At 36.9% G+C, this 21,497-nt stretch overlaps 1 protein-coding gene across 1 annotated transcript in view; it reads left to right on the top strand.

Annotated features, from left to right (window-relative positions):
* Positions 1 to 21,497, top strand: part of ADCY2 (adenylate cyclase 2) — a 212,817-nt gene that overhangs the window by 164,130 nt on the left and 27,190 nt on the right. The window contains exons 15-16 of the mRNA XM_027681002.1: positions 3,263 to 3,347; positions 14,021 to 14,158. Of these exons, the coding sequence (XP_027536803.1) occupies positions 3,263 to 3,347; positions 14,021 to 14,158 (223 nt within the window). The remainder of the gene's footprint in view (positions 1 to 3,262; positions 3,348 to 14,020; positions 14,159 to 21,497) is intronic.

Here is a 21,497-nt window from a genome sequence, read left to right on the forward strand (position 1 = left end):
ATCCTTCAATGGCTTACTGAAAGCATCAGTCAAATTATGAAAAAATAGCTATTTTTAGATACCAAAGGAGTCTGAATTCAGTATTGCCTTATATAATTGTCATTTGCAATGTCTTCATTATGATTTTATCACTTCAAGAGAATTTGCAGTTCTGTAGTTCAAAACATGGACGTTCATTACCTGGCAAGCTAAGGAAATTCTCCACATGCCACTAAGGAACTTGTGCCATAAGTCACATATTTTCCTGAAAGTTACAAAATTGTAGAAGGAATTAATTCTTTTCTGCATTTTTCAGTATCTTTACCTTCATAAATAATTTTTTATTTTTCAGTTGCCAATTGAAATGTTGCCAACAAGATATAAGTATGGATAAATACAAATTTTTTCCAATCCCATACCACCTGATAAAAACAAATAGTTCAAAGCAGAAATTTGCTGATGAAACAAGAAAAATATGAGAAGTATAGCCAAGATCACAAATTATTTAGAAATGGAACTATCTGAAGCCTGAGAAGTTCTCATGCTGTCTCCTCAATGTTAAACTGTCTCACTGTAGGTTATGATCAAAGGTTGTCCTGTCCTGGTGGGGCACTCTAGCAGGTCGTTCCTTGAATGGTCAATTCCTCTTCCATTGAAGAGGCAGGTAAAAAGTTATCTGCTAATGTGATTTTGGGTGTTCTTTTGACTAGTTTGCCTGAATCTGTCAATGCAATGTATTAGGTGACCTGTGAAATGCATTTGGTAACTCTACACAATAAAAGTGAAATTAATTTACTGTAAAGACCTGTACTGGTTTTGTAATGTTCCAGTGACAAAAAATAAATGCATGTTATGTATTTTCTATGGTTATTGCTTCAAATGGGGCTTGGTTTTGCTGGCACTTAATTTTTAGTATTTTGCTTCCCTTTGTAGCATTTTCAGCCCACTTATTTCCTTCTAGGAGAACTATGAAACTATTTTGTCTTAACTGAAACAGAAGTCCTGCTGTTCCCAGAAAAGTATGGGGTGTGGGGAGCAAAAATACTACTTTTTTTCTCTGTTTTCATCCCTCAAATCTGAATTCTAAGATACCACTTTTCCTTTTTGTTATCCTCAGTCCTTTTCTCTTTGCCCTGTTCACCTTGCTGTGTAATTCTTTTTCTTGTGCCTCCTCAATAACATAATTGATTATGTAAAACAGCTACAAAGACCTTTTGTTCTTGTGTGTTGCCTGGGAGATAAAGTACTTTTTGCATAAGCTCTCTTTATGCCATGTTAATTTTATTTCCCTTGCTCTCCAATTTCTCTCACAAACATCATCATTTCTTCTTCTGAAAGGATGCACTCCAAACTTGACTGATAAGGCTATTCTTGTGTTGAATTACTTTTTAAGGTGTTCAGGCTCCTTTTTTTTATCCTTCATATCAGAGAAAGAATAGCAGTATCTTGAAATGTAGGACTGGTTCCTTGAATGTTACTGAAGGACATATGTGATTGGAAGTGTTTATGCATATATAAAAATTAAGCCTGTTAGTTTTCTAATAGGCTTTCTTTCTCATTTCCTGGTTGGCTTTTTTTTCCTCTTCTTTCATCTCTTCTGTTGCTTACTAGATTTTAAATTCCTAAAGAGTAGAGACTAGTTTTACATATTCTGATGTACAGCTTACTGTCTCAGTCACATTGAGAAATTTTTGGAGAACATGTATTCGTAAACAATAATGATTTTCAAATAATTTTTAAAAGAAATATTATTTTAATATTAATATATGTTGTGAATTGCCAGTTGTTTGTTTTTCATCAGCTGTGCACATCAGCCCAAAATCTGATGATTAATACTTAACATATAAGAAGTTCTCTGAGTGATTGGCAGGGAAGCTCATCAATTATTCTCCAAAATGCTTTTAATGGCATCAAATTGGTTGATGCTCCTAATGCTTTTTTGTTCTTTCCTGAAAATAGCTTGTATAACACTGTTGTTAAAACAGATCAAAATGTTTTCCAATACTTGTATGTCATCTAAGGAAATTGATCCATATAGTTCTACTCCTAGTAGTAGTATTATAGTTTTGAAAATGTATACATTTGAGTTCACATGGAATCTCTAAAGAACAGAGATGCATGTTTTTATTAATTCTGATGCTAAAAGGAGTTGAGAAATATTTTTTAATTCTGTAAGAGTATCAAATCTGTGTTTAAAACTGAAGGCAGGTACTCAGATGAGGAACTTCATGACAGCATCTAGTTCTCTTCCTTAAACAATTCAGTTGATCCAGAGCTTCTGGTGTTCTCTTGGAATTCATTAAACATAATTAGGTTCCACTGCATCTTTCCCTAGGCAGATGTGCTAAGAAGCTCTTGTATAGTACCTGATGGAGCAATTATGCTCTACTGCGGTATTCATATAGAGACATTTCCACATTCACAGAATGCATGAATGAATGCACAGATTGTTACTGTATCTCTGTTTCTGTTTACTGAATGTCAAGGGATGCTATTTTGACTAGACCTTCCTATTTGTAACACAAGAGAAAAACATGAATTAGAACACTGAGTAAGGATGATTTCAAGAAGAGTACAGTTTATTCTCTTTTTTTTCCATTTAAAATATCTTGTTGGTTCTTCTTTCTTTGTGGTGTTTACTTTTCCTTCCTATCATGTCCTCCCATACTTCAGAATCAGACTGGCAAGCCAGTCAAATTTGACCATTCATGAAATACCAGTCACTATCAGGGCCCTTGCTGACTGAGGCTCTGCAGCATCACAGATACCACAGGTTCTACCTGAGGGACACTGAAAACCAGGCAACACTATCCCATGCTATTTTCTCCTTTTTTAGAGGTGAATGTACACTACGAACAAGTTTATTTTGTATATATATTAGACTCTTAAAATAATAGAAAATCAACAACATAAAACTAGAGCAATAAGCATCTTTTTTAATACAGGCTTCTTAAAGTCAAAACAAAACAAAACATTGCTGCTGTTAATGTACCCTGTCATTTAAATTATATGTGTAGAAATTATTATCTTCTCATGGTAATAGCTTTGCAAAGTCAGAGGTAATACCAATTCAAACATTCCTGAATTGAAAAAATGGCAGAAGGAAATGCCTGGTCATTCTGGTAAGGATTGGAATTGTTTTTCTATGGTGTTGATGTTTGAAAGTTGCAACTTGCACATAGTAATTTTTCATATCATTGGTATTATAGACAAAGAAAAAAAAGAAAGGTCATGCTGCAACTGTGCAAGAGAGAAATTAATATATGTTTTCCTTTTCTTCTAGAACATCTATTCTTGGAATTTCATTTGGGGCTGCATTTCTCTTCCTTTCCTTCATTTTGTTTGTCTGTTTTGCTGGACAGCTTTTGGTAGGTATTTAAGGAAATTTAATCCATTAGTTGATGGTTTCTTTTAAATAACATGTTCTGATTTTGCCAAGTTACTCTGTCTTTGCAGAGTACCAGTTAAAGGAGAAAGGCTGCATGCTGAGGCTTCTGTGGACGTTGTTTTGTCCATGTTAATTTTCTGTAAAATGTCCTCATTTATCTGAAAACCAGTAAATACCAATGGAGTGGTTGTCTGTATCTACATGGATAATCTCTTTCCCCTATAAAGCTGGATCCTCTGAAAGGTTTTCATTATTGTTTGATTGATTACTTTTTCAAAATTTTTTGCTGTTTTGATTGCAGGAGGTGACTCATGAGTGCTTTCTTTTGAGAACTATGTATTTGTTTAAGTGTTGTAAGACCATTTTCTGAATTTAGAGAATATTTCACCATAACAATTGGTTTGAGATATAAAAATGTTATAGTAAATTTCCAATTTTGCTGTTGAGTACTCCAGGTAATATCTATTAGTGTACACAATATTATGCTGAATTTGAGAATTTAATTTAATTCAAGATTTGGGCAAACCTTTCAGCATTTCACAATGTAATTTCCAAGTATTATTGTCCTCCTTTCAGTTATTCTCAAATAGATCCACCACGTAACTCCATCTAGAACAAGGAGCTTCAGGATTTGTAAGAAAGTGAACACAATCTGAATTTGTCATATAATCTGAAATAAAACTATCTGTATACCTGTCGCTTAATCTCCACTTCTCCTTCTCTGTGTTCCCATAAACTATCATAGTGAAAACTGAAATATCTTTTATAAAAAAGCAAAATACCACATGGGAAAGACTATTCAGTAAAACAGTAAGAAAAGGTAGTTAAAGAAAGAAACAGAGGAAGTAGATAGGATTTTATAATTTCCCCCCCTTCTCTTGTGAGGCTTGTAATCAACCAGGACATGTTTTTAAGAAAATATAATTAATGTACATTTCAGTTGTCTTTCCAATAAGTTACAGATGCTACCACTGCTCAGGAATTAATCTGAAATGTAATGAAACAATATTTTGAAATATTGTTAATCATTGAAGAGAGGTCCTAGAGGTGTTGCTATTACTTAACAGCAGAACTTAGTTCTCATATAATGTCATACTTGATTGCTGTTTGTTATTGACATAAGAGTAAAATGGTGATATCAGTGTACTGCCCGTGAATTAGCAAATTAAAAAAACCAATCCTTCAAGGAAAAGCCAGCCTTTTTCCTGTAGGTAATGGAGGTGCTAATGAAATGGCATCAAGAAATGCTGGGACATACACTCTCCTGGGGCTTTTATTTATAGTGTTACTTAGCAGGAATACAAACCTATTTTTCTGGATTTAAAGGGATGGCTAAGCAAATATCCCAAGTCAGAGTTGAGGAGTTAGCCACTTGAACTTACAGTGCCTTGTAAATAGTTCCCAGAAATGGAGTCCTATTATTGCAATTCTCTTGACTTGGCAGATGTCATGTTCTAACCTAAATAACTTGAAGAGGAGCTACTTTTGTCTACGTCTTTGTGAATTCAGATATTCTAATACAGAAACAATGCTGCTAAGAAGCCTTTCAGCAACTTATGACCATAGTTGATGCAGCGTTGTCTTTCCTTCATGAGCGTGGAAGTTGTTCTGTAAGGTGATGGATGAGAGAGAGAGTTAACAAAAGAGGCAGTAGGTTTTTCCTTCCCTTGTCCTCTCCCTAAGATTTCTTCCTTCATGTCAAAATCCAAGTATTGTTTTGCAGCTTTAACTACAGTGACACCCTATGTTATATTTCAGTAGCATACTCAGTGCAGTATCTGACCCATAAGTATAAATGTTTTCTTTCTAGAAGTCTAAAATTTCAAACCATATAAGTATCAATATCTGAGTTTTCATACTACAGTGTCAATGTTAACAGAAATCAGGCTTTATCATCCTAATGCTAATGTGGTTTGGGTTTGTTTGGGGATTTTGTTGCCAGTGAGGGTTTTTCACACCTCTTTTTCTAAAGAGGTACATTTTGGATTCCCCTATAGAGGGCATGTAGTAAATGTGGATGTGCTTATATGTACCTGCATATGCACATAATTGCAGATTTTAAATTCACCAAATATCTCTCTTCTAAAATGCACCAAAAAACCTGAGAATTTTTTGGGTCTGACTGACCCTGACAGATGACCTGTGCTGGGTTAGCCTTGGCTATGGGCCAGACACCAACCCAGCTGCTCACTCACTCTGCCTCACTCAGAAGGATGGGATAGGAAAATAGGATGAGAAAGCTCGTAGCTTGATATAAGGCAGGGAGATCACTGACCAATTACTGTCATAGACAGAGCAGACTCAACTTGGGGAAAATTAATTTAATTTATTACCAATGCGAAAAGATTTAGGTAATAATAAATAAAACCAAATATGAAAGCTGCGCCATTGCTCCCCTATTCCAAATTCAGCTTCATTCCTTTGCTCCAGACTCTTCTACCTCTCCTCAGGAAGCACAAGTGGGGGTGGAGAGTGATTGGTACATAGGCATTTCTGTCTGCTGCTTCTTCTGTTTACAATTTCATCCTGCTCCATCTTAGGGTCTCCACAAGCTGCAGTTCCTTCAGGAACACCACCTGCTCCAGCATGTGTCCTCCATGGGCTGAAGTGTGGCCATCTACTCCAGCATAGAGTACCTCCTCCTCCAACCTTAGTGTTCCCTCTGCTGTTTCTCACCTTTTGTTACCTCCTCCTCTCTCTGCCCAACACTTCTGTCTCTTGCTTGCACTGCTGTCCCCTGGGGTGCCCCACCAGGGTCAGGCCCTACCACCAACCTGAGCCCCTGCATCTGGTACATAAACTTGCAGTAGTAGTCAAATATTTACAGGACTGTTAACAAGATTATAGAATGGTACCTCTAGTGCCACTGAAGACAGCAAAATGTAAGTTCAGGTTAGGACATCTGGCTGTCACTGTGTTATGTGCTTGTCTCAGTACTTTTGACACTGTCCTCTCAGTCTCCACCAATTACAAATGGCTGTCACCACCACAGAGTTAGTCATACAAAACCCAACACTGAACAAGTTTCTCTGATTTTCATTTCATTGTCAAGAGAAAAAAACGCACCCAGATTGTAATGCTAAAATTAGTAGCTCTTACGGAATTTAATTACAATATTGCAAGAGATTTGTGCTCACTCTTTCACTCTGACTTTATTCTTAATTGATTCTACTGTTTAGCAGCACTGGTGTGGTCAGCTCAATCTAGTGTGGAGTGATAATATTAGTCATTAAAGAAGAATAGGAATGTTTCCATCAAAGGATGCAACACAGTAGTAGCACAAATAAGGAGATGTCCAGAGCCTGCCTTTGGAGTGTGTCATTCCCTGCCAGTCTTGGGCCATAGGCATTGAACCTTCCTCAGTCCTAGCTAAAATGGCATATGTCCTGAAACTTGAAAGGATTTTATATATTTTATGTTCTAATTACTTCTTTGTGCCTATGCCTTTTTTTGTTGTTAGTTTTTTAGATAATCACAGTATTCAGAGTTAAATCTTAAGATTATGAGTCTTTTTGGTGAAGATACTTTCTGGTTTATACTTTCACATTTTAAATGTAGTCTCTTTTTTTTTATTAATTTTGAATATTTTCTTTGAATTTTCCTTGAGAGGTTTCCTTCCGAAATTACATGCAGAAACAGGACCATGCAGTGATGATCCTTTAGGTCATATATATTCTGTGTCTCTTCTCTTTATCTTCTTAAAGTACAGACAAATTCATAGAATGAGTGTGAAATGCCTCAGACCTGGTAACTGTTAATGTGTTTTACCTCCTGATGTGAATCCAAGGAGGTAGACATCTGCTTACCTAAATGATACATCAGAAAATGTAATGCAATCAATAGAAAAAAACCACACCAAGCATGTAAAGGAAAAATCTCTGGGGTGGCTGAGGTGGCCGGCCAAAGAACTATTAGTCTCAAGCAGATTTTCCATGTTCATTGATTCAAATACTATCTCAAAAATCTCTTTGCATTACCTGGGACACGGGTGCACTTAATTGATGTGACATACTCTTTGTGCCAGTTATTTTCCACTAATATGAAATAGCTTTTTGCTGTATATGTTTATAACTTGCAAACCTATTTAACTACTTCAGCTAATAGGGAAGATAGAAGTAATATCATCTCATCTGAACATGTTTATAGTCTCTCTTAAATACCTAGTTGAACCATGGAATTAGCTGAACACAATGCCAACAAAATAAACATCAGAAAATAACTAGCTCTACAGTTGAGAAAGATGTTCTGTTTTGAGGTCACCAAAGCATCTGACATAGTTTAGCCAGTACATGAGCAGCCCTGTCCCTGCTGGAGAGAGCACTTTGTTTACACCACACCACTGTACAAAGAGTGAAACACAATCTTTACCTTTTCTTTGTATTTTACTCTAAAGCAATTGGCATTGGTACTTAACAGTCAGAAGGACAGTATACGCTTAAGGTATTTAAAAACTCTGCAAGGAAAGGAATATCAGCACCAACACTACTTGAAAATTATTTTTGACATGGAATTTTATCTCTGATGTGAGTGTCTCTCAACGCCAATACAGATGAAAGATGTAGGCCCTTTAGTTTCTTCAATATAAGGCTTTGCTTGTAAATTAAGATTAAAACAGGGATGGGGAAAGCCAAGGAGAACCTAGAGAGGCACTTTGGCACCTACAGCAAGGTCCATGAAAGAGGCTCATCAAACCTAAAAGTCATTCTGATGAGTTTCTAGCACAGGCACTACTACAGCAAATCCATCACCACTAAGTAAAGTACTATGCTCAGAAATTTTTGGAAATGTACTGATGTCAGTAAAAAAAATCTTTCTTACCATGTTTATGACATTACATGATTGTGACCAGCTGGAGAACTTGGCTATCCTGGCGAATGAGTTTCTTATGTCTGTTTTGCTAATAAGTTCTCCATTAATATTTTTTGATGAGACTAGCTTGAATGTTTTTTAAATACAGTAATGCTGCTTTTTAGTGTCTTTGCCCAAGATGAGATTGTAAGTTACTTCCAAGTAAGAGATATCCAAGTGTGCTTCCTTATAATAAATCTAGTATGCAAATTATTTTTCCTATGGTTAATTTTATGAGGACAAAAGCAGAGAGCATCCAGATTGTTTTCAAGTTTTTTTACATGTATTACCTACGAGTTGATATTCGTGATGTGTTAGTACTGCAATATGGTCACAGATCAGGGCTCCTGTTGTGTGAGACAATTTTTGGATGGTAGCATCTCACTTCGAAATCAAGACTCGGTCAGCATAGAACGTAGCATTTCGAACTCCTTCCTCTACTTTAGTGCCCTGAGTATTGTCTTTAAATAAAGTCATTCAGGTTTGATTCTTCTCAAACCCAGTAGCTCTTTAAATATTTCTGAGAAATAGAAAAGCTTTGATGCAGGGACTGAGAACATCTTACCTTAAAGTAGCAAATAGCACAGTGACTGTGTATTTTATTGAATGTAGAAAGTGGCACAGGAAGTGCCAGGACTGAACTCTGACTGCCTAAAGACGTATTTATGCAGCTCACAGACATGTTCTTTCCTTTGAATCACACAGTTGAAGTGAACCATGTGGCCATTTTAACGTGACCCTTTGTGAAGGATAATAAACACTGCAAAGTGTGATGAAATTAAAAATGTGATACAAACTTTAGTTTTTGCTGTTATTTCTTTATTCAGTATTCTAGATTTCGTCCAGCCAGTTGCAGGAAATGTAAGTTGAGTAGACTTTTCACCTGAATGCATTCCATATTATTCAAAATGCCTGGCTTAGATTTACAGGTGCCACAATTGAGTTCAAAAGCTTGGTGTTACAGTACTCATATTAGAAGTATTTTGATCCTTTTTATCACCATTAGGACCACTAAGAAGTATGTCAAGTAAAAGCTTGTGCCTATGCAGCAAAATCCCCCTTCTCCAAGCTTAAGTCCACTGTCAACCAGTTCTTTGGGTTTGAACTTTGGTGTCTTCTTCAAGTCTGAGTGTAAACAAGCATGTGAAAAAAAATCTGAATTTTGTTTCTCTTGATTTTATTCTTTGTAACATCAGTATTGGTAAAATACCAAGTTGTATTTGAATGCAAAATGAAAAGAACAATAATAGATTGATAGAAAATGTGATTCAACAGCTTTCTGTAAATGAGAGATCTTCAGTGAAGATGTTCCAACCTCAGCTAGCATATGAAGAAATGTGACAGCTCTTACGACACTGTCTTTCATCTACAACATAGCTGTCACAATTAATTCTCTCACCAGTTCCTTGATCTCACTCAGAAAGACAGCATTCATTTTATTAAATGCTGAAGTAGGTTTTTGTGTGTGGAAAGACAACACAGGATACATTTTAATGTCCTGAATATTCAAAATAAGTTATTACTCATTATCATGCTAAGCTGTCATATCAGATTTAACATGTTCAGATGAAAAGGTAATCCATTAGTTACCTCTCATACTACAAATAACTATTATTTCTAGTTGGTAAATGATAAACACTGAACTATATTCTGCCAGCTCCACTTAGAATGAACACAGAATCTAATGCTACTGAGATCTGGTATCTTATCCTACTTTCATGCTTTCAAGAAATGATTACTTTCTTCCTGTAATCTCATTCTCCATTTTATTCAGAAAATTGCCAAGGAGACATAACATTCACAACAAAAGCACATGATGTAAGCTATTGAATCAGCAAAATAAAGCTGCATAATTCTGCCAGTGCTATTAAAAGTCTGAATTTAATGATCACCCTGCCACTCCAGTTCTGCTTCCAGAGGTTCCCTGAATTTTCAGCAGTAGTGAACTGCTGCAGTTGTACTACATATGGACTGGATTTGGATTGCTGAAAAGTGAAAAGAAGTTCAGCAAATCTGTTAATTCATATAGAGATTTACTGCTCAACAGTGTATTATTTCCTGTTTTCCAAAGACTGTCTACTCAATGGCTTAAAGATTTCTAGAGTTTTGTCACAAATTTTCCTTTCAGGACCCTCATTGGCTTAACAAACTCAGTGGGCATGACAGATGTACTAAATAAACAGTAGTCTTCCCCCTCCAGAACTCAGAGCTGTGCATTTAACAGCCTGGTAAGAAAAACATTACTGAGCTATGGTATGTTTCTGTTTGACAGGTGGAAATAACTCTCTACAACTTCATTTTTTAAGTTACCCTCTAACATCACTCAAATATTTTTTAGGTCAGAGCCAGCAGTATCTGTAATTTTAGCAATAGCAATGAAAAGAATGGAATATCTTTATTGATTAATGACATTGACTGAATGCTATATTGTTTCCTGAAATCTGTGTTGTTCTCCAGACTTTTTCTTAGTCATAAAGTTGCCTTTCTTTTTTTCTTTAATGGTAGCAGAAAAACAGCTTTTTAAGGAAATGTAGAAAATCAGTCCAATTAGTTCCTTCTTGCTAAAATACATTAGCAAAGTCCGCTTTACAGAGTGACTAGCTCAAATCTTGGGTCTTTCCAAACATAAATTTCCTACTTGACAGCCAGTTCTGTTTAAATTTTCCTAGTGGTTACACACGCACTCCCCCTCACGCCCTATGGGTCTCCCCAGGGACTGGTCTGAGACACTTCACCTGGTGTTACTCAGCCCTCAGGTGCCTCACATATGTGATCTCTCTCCAGTGGCTGGCACTCATCCTGTGCTACTTGCCATCTAGTCCAGCATGAAGTTTGCTGGCATGCGCACACATGCAGGCTCAGAATAAAGACTGCTCTTACACAGTAGATGGTTAGGGATAGAATTTAATAACAGTATGCAACAGACTCATTTAGACAAGTGTTCACCTGCAACCATTTCCTTTCATCCCCTCTCTTCTCCATTTACCTCCGTTCTTCTCTGATCCACATTTATGCCTCAGTTTCCTCTCCTGTGTCCTGTCCCTTGAACATCATGTAAGTTTTCCACATACCCACAATACCTTTAAAATACACCATAATGTTTGACACAATCCTAAGTTTCTCTCTGCTCCATTGCAAAATTAAGTATCCTGTGACAACCTGCTATCCTTTTAGGCAGAAAACACCCTTAGTCTGGAGGGAATCCTGTAAAGGAAGTTTTTTTCATTGAGTCTTTTTGGTAGGTTTCCTATAAGAAACCATGGCTGCAACATTCTGCTCCAATAGTCTTAGGAGCAGCAGATTCAGTGGCTTCTGTTCTTCGTTGATGAGTTTACTTTGATTCCACCATCTGTCATTGTTCTTTTGATCATCACCATGTCTTTGTGTTTAATTTGATTAGCCTCTCATCAGATAACCTAAAACCAGTAAAATTCATAGTAAAATATATCTGGTTTAAACCAGATAATTTATTTTCATCATTAGCTTATTTTTCTGGAATTTCTTATCCTACAGGTTTTCCTTACACAGTATAGCTCCCTGGAACATGATTCAGAAAGAAGAACACAGTGAACAGCTTTATCTATAGGATTTCTTATCTACTTTATATTCCTCATACTTCCTCAGTGTACTTGCCTAGTCTTGTCCCTAATACAGCTTAAACCATCCCAGCTACTTCTAAATTTACAAGAAAATCCCAGAACAATGTAGATGAAATTGTAGTAAAGCTCCAGGTGAGCTATAATAAAGGCAAAGAGTAATTTAAGGCAAGATTTCATGACTGTTTTAATTTGCTGTAAATCTGTGCTCACTGACTCATTGGGTTTTAGGCAGACTAGACAGGTAACTAAATGATTCATTTTTGCACAGATCCGTTCCCTGCATCCATTGGAACACTCCCCTTCTGTAGCAAGAGCAGTAACCAAGGCTTTGTGCTTTTTACTATATTAAAGTGGGAAGGATGACAAAACTTTTCTAAAATCTACATGTGGATTCCCATTATATTGAAATTTTATTACATACTTAGGGTCAAAGAACAAAGTTTGGACGTTTAAAAGGGCTTTTGAGTAGGAATTTTTTGCTCAAAAATGGAGGTCCTTTGAGTTTATATATTTGTGGTTTTTTAATATGAAAGAGTAATGTATGTGTAAAAACTGCCTGCATTTTACTTTGTCCATCCTTGAGATTCCAGTGATTGTTTTGACCTTTCAGAAACTGAATTCAGATTCTGTACAATCCAGTATGCAAAACTCCCTATCATAAAAGGAAATTTGGATATTAGGAAGAAGTTTTTTACAGAGAGAGTAATCAGACATTGGAATGCGCTGCCCAGGGAAGTGGTGGATTCACCATCCCTGGAGGTTTTTAAGATGAGACTGGATGTGGCACTTAGTGCCATGGTCTAGTAACCACGGTGGTGTTGGATCAAGAGTTGGACTTGATGATCTCGCAGGGCTTCCCCAACCCAGTTGATTCTATGGTTCTATTCTATGAAACAATATGTAAAAAAAGTTCTGCATATATAGTGGACTTGTTCAAATAGTGTATAATTAGGAGGGAAATAGTTATGTGACGGATGACAAAGACCTTAGTGCAAAATCCATCACGTGTGTTGGGTAGTAGTGTAATTTAGAACGATGATCCATAGCTATTGAACCTGAACTGATGGATCAGTGCTGCAAATTAAGTCCTATTTTTGATCATTTTTTTAGTTCTTCAGTTCCCATTTCTGATGCTGGCTGTGCTTGTATCTCTGCTGATTGCTGTGGTTGGGGTGAAAAACAATATGTAAAGCGATCTTTGATAATATTAAGTAAATAGACAAAACAAGTTGAAAAAAGCAATTACTTTTGTGGGACTGTCATGTTTCTTAACTTTTCATTGCCTTTTTTACAGTGGTTTCCCTATAACTGAATTTGACATTTTGAAAGGGCATAAGATGCTTCTAGGCAACCTTATCTCTTCATTGCTAAAGTTTTGGGAAAATTAATATTTATTGGATGTGTCACAAATTGTTGTTTATTCTGTGTGAGCCTCTTGTGCCTCTAGGCACTATGCATGTATGAATGGAGGCTTTGCAATGTGTTTTTGGAAGCAGATTAAATGAGTCAGTTTTTTATTGTTAATTTTTGTCACTATATAAGAAAAAGATTTCTATTCATTCAATAGTCTTTGTGTCAAATTGTAAGTTCAGTTGTTGTATGCTTGTTTACTTTCTGGATAGTTTTAGGGAAGGTGGATTTGCTTTGCTGAGTTAATTTTTCGCTTAAAATTAATTATCAAACAAGACTTCAAACAAATGAAAGGAAAACTCAGACACTCTTCTGTTTTGTGAGCTGCCAAGGGTGTATCTATGTATATAGCCTTTATTCTCTATCAAAGACTTTGCAGGGTCATTATTTACATTTTGGTGTTTCCAGAGGCCACTAAATATGACCCTTTCAATTGAGGCGAGGCAGGTCAGTTCATTTTCATGGGTTTTACTGATATTAAAGGTAATGACACTACTCTTAACTTTGTATTTGCTATTATTAGTAGTATATCTAAAATGTTTAATAAGGTACTTGCAAATTATAATTATTTAACAGAATTGATATTATGGCAGATATTTTAACTAAATTTGCCCTTAGTTTTGTGTATAATCATGTTCTGTAACTCTTGTGAGACTATAATAGTTGAATATTTCTGTAGACTGTTTCAAGATTAATGCTGCCCTCAATATTGAGCCTTCTTAATTCTACTATTTTTAATACTAATTAAATATACTAAGGCTATTTTTTTCCTCTTTTCTATATCGTTTGCACTTAGCAATGTAGCAAGAAAGCATCAACTTCATTGTTGTGGATCCTGAAATCATCTGGAATAATTGCAAACCGTCCTTGGCCAAGGATCACTCTTACATTGACAACCACTGCTGTAATATTAACCATGGCTGTATTCAACATGGTAAGGGAAAAGGAGTAATTTTTCTTGGATTTTTTTTTCTTTTAAGATTTTTTTGTTGTTTTTGTTCAGTATTTGTTTCGGTGTTGAATTTTTGGCCCGTGGCTATGCCAGGAACCTACATGATAATGATTGCCAGAGACAGAAATATAAAGCAGAGCGACAGAAAACATATTGTGCAATGGGAGCCTCTGCATAAAGGATGCTCTACAAGAGCTCAGAACCTGGCTAAATATGTTAAAGAAAAGTATTATTTATAATTAATAATTAATAATTAAATCCCAGGTTTGATTGTGCAAGTCCCTTGGTCATCTATGCGTTGCTTAGAAAAACAGAGCATCGCTGAAAGGGTGAAGTATCTCCTCACAGAACATGCAGAAGACTTTGTGCAAAACAAACTAAGTTCAGTTTTGTGACACTCCTCCGCTGATCTCAACATTATTGATTTCACATGCTTGTCTTTTTTTTTTAATAAGAAAAAAAATTCAAAGTTACATCAAAACTTCAAATATACTGAACTACAAATTTGTTAGGGCTTATGTCTACTTTAGTCATTTCAACCTGTGCTTTTCTCTTCCAGTAGGAAAAATCTATGTAATTCCATTTTTCTTTTGTAACTATAGCAAATATAGATTAGATCTGTCATTAGTTTACCTAAAGCATGAATCTTAATGATCTTGTTTGTTCTCAAGGATGTATTGTCTAATGAGATGAGCAGTATATGGGATCAAAAAACTTCCTTTGTTTTGTCCTGTTGGCTAGGGCTGTTTCTGTTCGTAAACCTGTGAAGGTATTCCCGTTCAGTTCTGTATCTGCAAAATAGGAACTCCTTAATACTTATTTAGGTAATGTTTTCATTACAACATTAATGCATAGATATTAGTCATGTTTCAAGTGAGTGAGATTTGCGTTTCAGTGCTTCTGAAATTGCAACTCTAGCTCTTCCTTGAGTTGCTGGTACTTTAGAGGCTCAGAAAGGACTCAGAGATTGATAATACCTACTGTGTTTTGTTTTGTTTCCCCACAACATTTCAGAGGACTCTTAGTCGATCATTTTTTACTGTAAGTACTAGAGTCATCCGAGGGCTTTATGTGGGCTTTATGTGTATCGTGGGCTTTTAAATGTGAACAATTGAAAATTCTGGTAGTACCTTCTCTCCATTTTTACTGTTGAATTTTTCTAGTCTTGTTTTTGTTGGTTTTCTGATTTTTCTTTTTCCTGCTTTTTTGGAGGAGAGAAAATAGACTCAAAAATAATTCCATTTTCAGCATTTAAAATTTACCCAATTAATTGCCTGTGTAAGGCTGGTAGAGTAGAAACTCAAAGAAGCAATGGCTGGAAATGAGATAATAAACTCACTTTTCAGCAGTGAAAGCAGTTAGCAATGGGAACAGTTATTCTGAAAAACTGTTGATTCCCCATGACCTTTTATCCTCAGCTCTAGACTATATGCTTTTTTGAATTGTAACCTTCGGCCATGCAAAAGTTATTTATATACAGCAGGATAAAACCTAGAGATGGAGTAACTTGTAAAATGAATATCAGATTAGACTTTCTCTTATATTGAATTCTATAAATGTATAAGAGGAAAAGAAAGAGCCTACTTGGGTTTAAAGTATACTTTGAGTTAGAGTTCATGCATGTGGTTATTTATTAAGTTAAAAAATGTAAAAGGAAATATGGTCAGCAACTGTTTTTTGCTTAGACTAAAGTTCTACTAGTGTGTACAGCCCACTTCAAATTTGGCCTTCAACTAGTAAAAGACATTCTAGCAAAAAAAAGCAGCTGTTCAGTACATTATTTTTAGAAAAAGGTTTTAATTTTGTTGGCTCAAGTCCAATTTTAGGTGGACTAAATGTTATGGTGAAACCTAGTAGGCTGTATTTTAGTCTTTGTGCCTTATCAGTAATGTTACAGTGTTACAAATAATCGTGTTCCATGATATTCATGAGATGATAATTTTAAGTACAATTCCCCCCTTGAAACTAAACCTTAATAGTTTGACTAGCAAAAATGACTTTAAATGTGATTGTGAAATTTGCATTTCCTTAACATTAATAGCAAATTGTGGGAGAGACTCTGAAGTATCATTATTATATCTCCAAGCAACATGTACTTAATAGCGGAGTCCATTAACTGCGTTTATTTCCATGAACCCTTTTGGTAGAAAAAGGCAAAATGTAGCCATTAAGATTTAATGGAGATAGAAAGCGTCTAACCATCCCACACCTAATAAATCATAATTAAGACCAAAATGTCAAATAAAACTCAGTCTTTATGGTCATGGAACACTGGAAGAGAATGGGGGTGCAATTTTACTTCAAATTAGCTGTTTCAACAGACATCTGAATCTAGTCTTCACATCTGAGAGGTATATAGTCATGATCAGTGGAGGGAAGTTAAAAATCAGCTAATGTGACATAGGTATCAAATATTCTTAGCTGAAGGGAGAGGGTGAGCATCAGATCTGTTGCTATAGAGAGAGTAGGACAAAAGTCAGTGGCTGAGGAAAACTGTTTTTGTCCAGATTACCTTCTTTAAAGCAAACATGAGAAAGTATCCTACAGGGAACAATCCAGACATCTCAGAGAGATGGTAGGACTGCATGACTGCAAAGGGTTGATACTCGGAAACTGAATGAATGACTGCATACAATGGTTGTGCCTCACCGTCTTCTGGGATTCATATGATTTCAAGAAACACGGCATGATGAAAGAATCCTGGAAAAGGTCTTGGTTTCAGTGACTTCTGCATCAAATGCATGAATGGTTCTTGACACAGAAACAGAATCTTAGGGCTGTACTGTCCCGGGAAGGTTCTCTAACTACCAACTTTAAGATTGAGGATCATAGAGTAGTCTGGATGGAAAAGGACCTTAAGAGGTCATTCAGTTCAAACCCTCTGCCATGGGCATGGACATCTTCAACTACATCAGGTTGCTCAGAGCCCTGTCCCACCTGACTTTGTTTCCAGGAATGGAGCATCCACCACCTCCCTAGGAAACCTGTTCCAGTACCTCATAACCCTCATCATAAAAAAAAAGTTCCCTTATATCTAGTCTGAAACTACCCTCTTTTAGTTTGAAACCATTACCCCTTGTTCTGTCACAACAGACTCTGCTAAAAAGTTTGTCCTCATCTTTCTTATAGGGCCCCATTGGGTACTGGGAGGTGCTATAAGGTCTCGCTGGAGCTGTCTCTTCTCCAGGCTGAACAACCCCAACTCTCTCAGCCTCTCTTCATAGGAGAGGGGCTCCAGCCCTCTGGTTATCTTTGTGGCCCTCCTCTGGATATTGCTTGCTTTCCTGTCTTTTCATTTGGTGAATTTTTAGCAACTGGACTGTTTCCTCTTAAAGAACATGTCTTTTGAAATGTGAAGACAGACAGAGGTTTGACTGTTTTTGCTCCACTGTTAATGTATGTCTGTGAGCATGAGCTGCCTTGAATGATGAAAGTGTTGGCCCCCTCTAGTCATGAATGGTATCATGTGTTTAAATAATGACAAATAATTAAGCAAGCCTGCTTTCATTCTTATAGGGGAAAGTTGGTTTCTTTAATATACCTTCCACTTAATAGAGCTGATTCTTAATACAGTTGCTGACCTTTTTAATAAGCAAGGTCCTTGGCAGATATGCTCTAATTATATATCCCCAGAGTGCCTAGCACATTGAAGCCCCCATTTTGGAGGGTACCTAATGCATGTCTTTCAAGGAGAATAAGCAGACATTGCCTAGAGATTGACCTGGCCTGGGAACTGGAAGGAGACAAAGGAATGCAGAGCTGCAGTCACATTATTTAAGTGGTACTTGTGGGGCCCCATCACAAATCTATTTCAGATTATAGATAGGATTTAGGAAACTTACAGAAAGCAATATCAGTCTAGGTACGTGAGATTATCAGGGATGCAGCAGCAGGTGAGACACTGTTCTGAAATATTTGCAGCAGTTCTCATGTCTTTCAGGTGTGTGGGGAGAAAGAGTGTTGCTGTCACATGACCATTTGCTCCACAGACCAAGGAAGATGAAACCTCATAAGTGAGCATATCTTCATATGTGTCAAATACCATGGTGGTATCTGAGTCTGTGAAGGCCCAGCAGGCTTCTCATCTCTCTTATCTGGTGCCGGTGAAAGCTCTGAACAAGGCAGTGGCTTGCCATTGCATATTGCCTCTACAGGGAGGCTGGGACCTGAATACATGGTGGCACAAAGGTAGTTCTGTATTTTCACTTGGCACACAAACTTTCATAAAAAATGAAATTATTGAGCAACTTGAATTTGGTACATTTTGACTGTTAACAAGAGACGCCACATGACGAGTCTCTTATATAGATGCATGAACACTCTGAAGCTAAGAAATCTTGTACAAACCCAAACTGCTCTAAAAATTCTGCTAAATGCACTGCACTCTCTATATCTTCATCATCCTTTCCCAGCTAACTGATATCTCGGCATTACCTCTTTTTTTTTTAAAAAATGTTCAATAGTCTTGGTAGGTACTTAGCATTCCAGGCTCTCCTTAAACTCCCGCTTATGAGCTTGTGAAGAGGAGAAATGATACCAGAATTTGGGATCCTCCACAGTATTCTTGAGGTATTCATGTGGGGATATGTGGATAAAAATCCTGATTCAACTGCCAGACCAAGTGGCATTTTTCAAAGGAAGCTGTGATATGCATTTGACATCCAAGTACTTTCATACCTTAGTGAGAAATATGGCTTCTTTTTTTTCTTTTGTGAGATCTATATTAGTGTATTATGTATGTATGTTGTCTTTTGATGATTCTTGGTCAGATAACAAGAGAGATGCACTAACTTGCTTATCCCTCTTTTTGAGGAGAGGGTCTGTTACCACATGGCTCCTATTGAAATAAATAGCAGCACAGCAGGTATTTTCATCATGTGAGGCAAAAAACTCACAACTGAGCATTGCAAATTATACAAACATAAGAAAAGAAAAAGCTGTTAGAATATGTGAAGTTAAAATGAGAATTTAATGGTAGCATGCTCAGATGTTCCCTGGAAAACATAGGTATTCATAAAAAATACTGCTTTTATTTGAGTCATTTGAGTAGGTGTGAGTGCTTAGTAGGACTGAACTGACTTTTACAAAAAATACTATGTTGAAGAACAATATATATCTTTAAAGCTTCATAGCAGATGTAGATAACTGATGAGAGACAAGAAAGACAAGTACAAACACATCATTCAGAATAACTGTTGTTTAGCTCATGGGAGGTGACAATGTTTCCATATCCTTTTTTTCCCTTTTTATATTTACTTAAGTATTCATAGATACACCCAGTGTTCTGTGTATACAGGTAACATTTATAGGTCAAAAATTCCCTGTATGAAGTTCAAAACCAAAATATTTTAATATAAATTACTATATATAACAATATATATGTACCATATATGTTTATATAATATAATTGCATTTGAGTTCTTTGTGTTATATAATTTTTTGCTCTGTGGACATGCATAGGGTGGGATTCTAAAACTAAATAGTTATTTCATGTTTACAGAAAAAGTATATGCACTGTTAGTGGGATGTGGGGACCCTTGGCAAATGCCCTTGTTAACAACAGCTATTAAGTACTTGAAGACAAGCAGGGGGTTAAATACTTAAAGCTGTCTGAAAGGCCTTTGCCCAAAATTGTTCCTGTTAAAGAGGAAGGGCAGCCTGAGCTGTCTTAAAAAGTAACCAAGCAACTTCAGAAAGAATTCTGAAGTAAAGAAGGAAATCATGGGAAAAGAAGTACAAAAGAAACCCAGAAATGTGTAAGAGGAGATAGAGCTATGAGTGGAAACAGCTGACTGTCCAAACCTGGTTTAAGAAGAATCCTAAGTCACCCCTCCGTCATCACACCTCTGCCCCAGTCAGCAAGAGCAGCACCTCAGGTTTGTCTGTGCGCAGAAACTCACAGAGTGCTCTGTCTCTAGCATGTGCCTTAACAGTTTGTAGGGTGTTGCTCAAGTGCACATGAAACTAGAGCACCCACATCTCCTTACAGGGGAGCGTGCAGGTGGGGTAACCTGCATTCCCAGAAGAGTGTGTGCATTTCACCCACACGTCCTGTGAGAAGAGGTAGATGTGCATATAATCATGCGTGTACGAGCCATTAGAGCTCTTTGAGATCAGTTATGGAAAGGTGTTCCGAAATCTGTAGGTGTTTGTTAAGATTTTGTAGGGTCTGGTTTCATGGTTGATCTGTTGTGTTACTGATACTGATCCTGGCTGTATAGTTCACTGATTGCGGGTTAATTATGTGTAGTTTCACGTATATAGTCAGAGAAGTATGCTGGTGAAGGAACACAACCTAAAGGTGCAAGTGTACAAAGTGTGCCAACTTGGTATTGGTAGTAGGTGGCATTTTGATAACCTTTGCAAGTCCACAACCTTGGACTTGTGTTGAAGGGGTGTTACAGAGATAGTGGTTTTAAGCTCTTCTAAGCAGTGCCACAAAACATATCACAGGGCACTCACCAGTTATGGTGGCATGGGAGATTGGATAGTCTCTAAAAAGATAAAAAAAGTCGCTGTGCATGTAGTCCAGTGCTGCGACTGTTGCCAAGGGGGATTGTGGGGTCTCTATCCTTGGAAGTTTTCAAGACTTGGCTGCACAGAGCAATGGCTGACCAGCTCTAGTGTTAGTAAATCAACAAAGCATTTTGATCGTATTTGGTTGATCTGAGTGAAACTGTGCTGATGGTCTAGTGGTTAGGATGCGGCGCTCTCACCGCCGTGGCCCGGGTTCGGTTCCCGGTCAGGGATACTCCCCCAGGCAGATGGAACTCGTCAGCCCTGTGAGGCCATCCATCTATGAGAAGGTCACTCTAAACAAACCTACATCCTGAGGACCTCACTGCCATTGTCCAAGCTCGCTTGGCCCCGGCAGATGAACCTTAGGATTAAAGGGTGGGCTCAGTTCAGCGCATGCTGTGTCTCACCTAAAAAATCCATTGCGCAGGCTGGAAAGGTAAAAGACGTTTCCCAAAATCTTCGTTCGCGAAGACTGGCCGTACTACTATTCATATTGAATTTATTTCATCATTGTCCCTTATGTGTGTGAGCTTCTGATATATAAGAAAGTAATGTAACAAAGAGCCTTTTGTCTTTTATTCAAATGGAAAGTGTCAGATGAAGGTTAACAAATTTTTTTTTGTTTGAGGATGCTTGAACAAGTAATCATGTTATGTCATTTCCCCTTCACTGTTTAAGTTTTCAGTGAAATACCAAAGTTGAATGGTTACTGGCAAGGCTTTCTCTGCTTCTCAATTTCTATTCTCTATTTTGACCTTAAGCAGCTGTCAAGCTAATGGATTGTATGTTGTTTTCTTTCTAG

Source organism: Neopelma chrysocephalum, unplaced genomic scaffold (genome assembly GCF_003984885.1).
Source record: "Neopelma chrysocephalum unplaced genomic scaffold, ASM398488v2 Primary Assembly neopelma1_22b, whole genome shotgun sequence".
Lineage (NCBI taxonomy): Eukaryota > Metazoa > Chordata > Aves > Passeriformes > Pipridae > Neopelma > Neopelma chrysocephalum.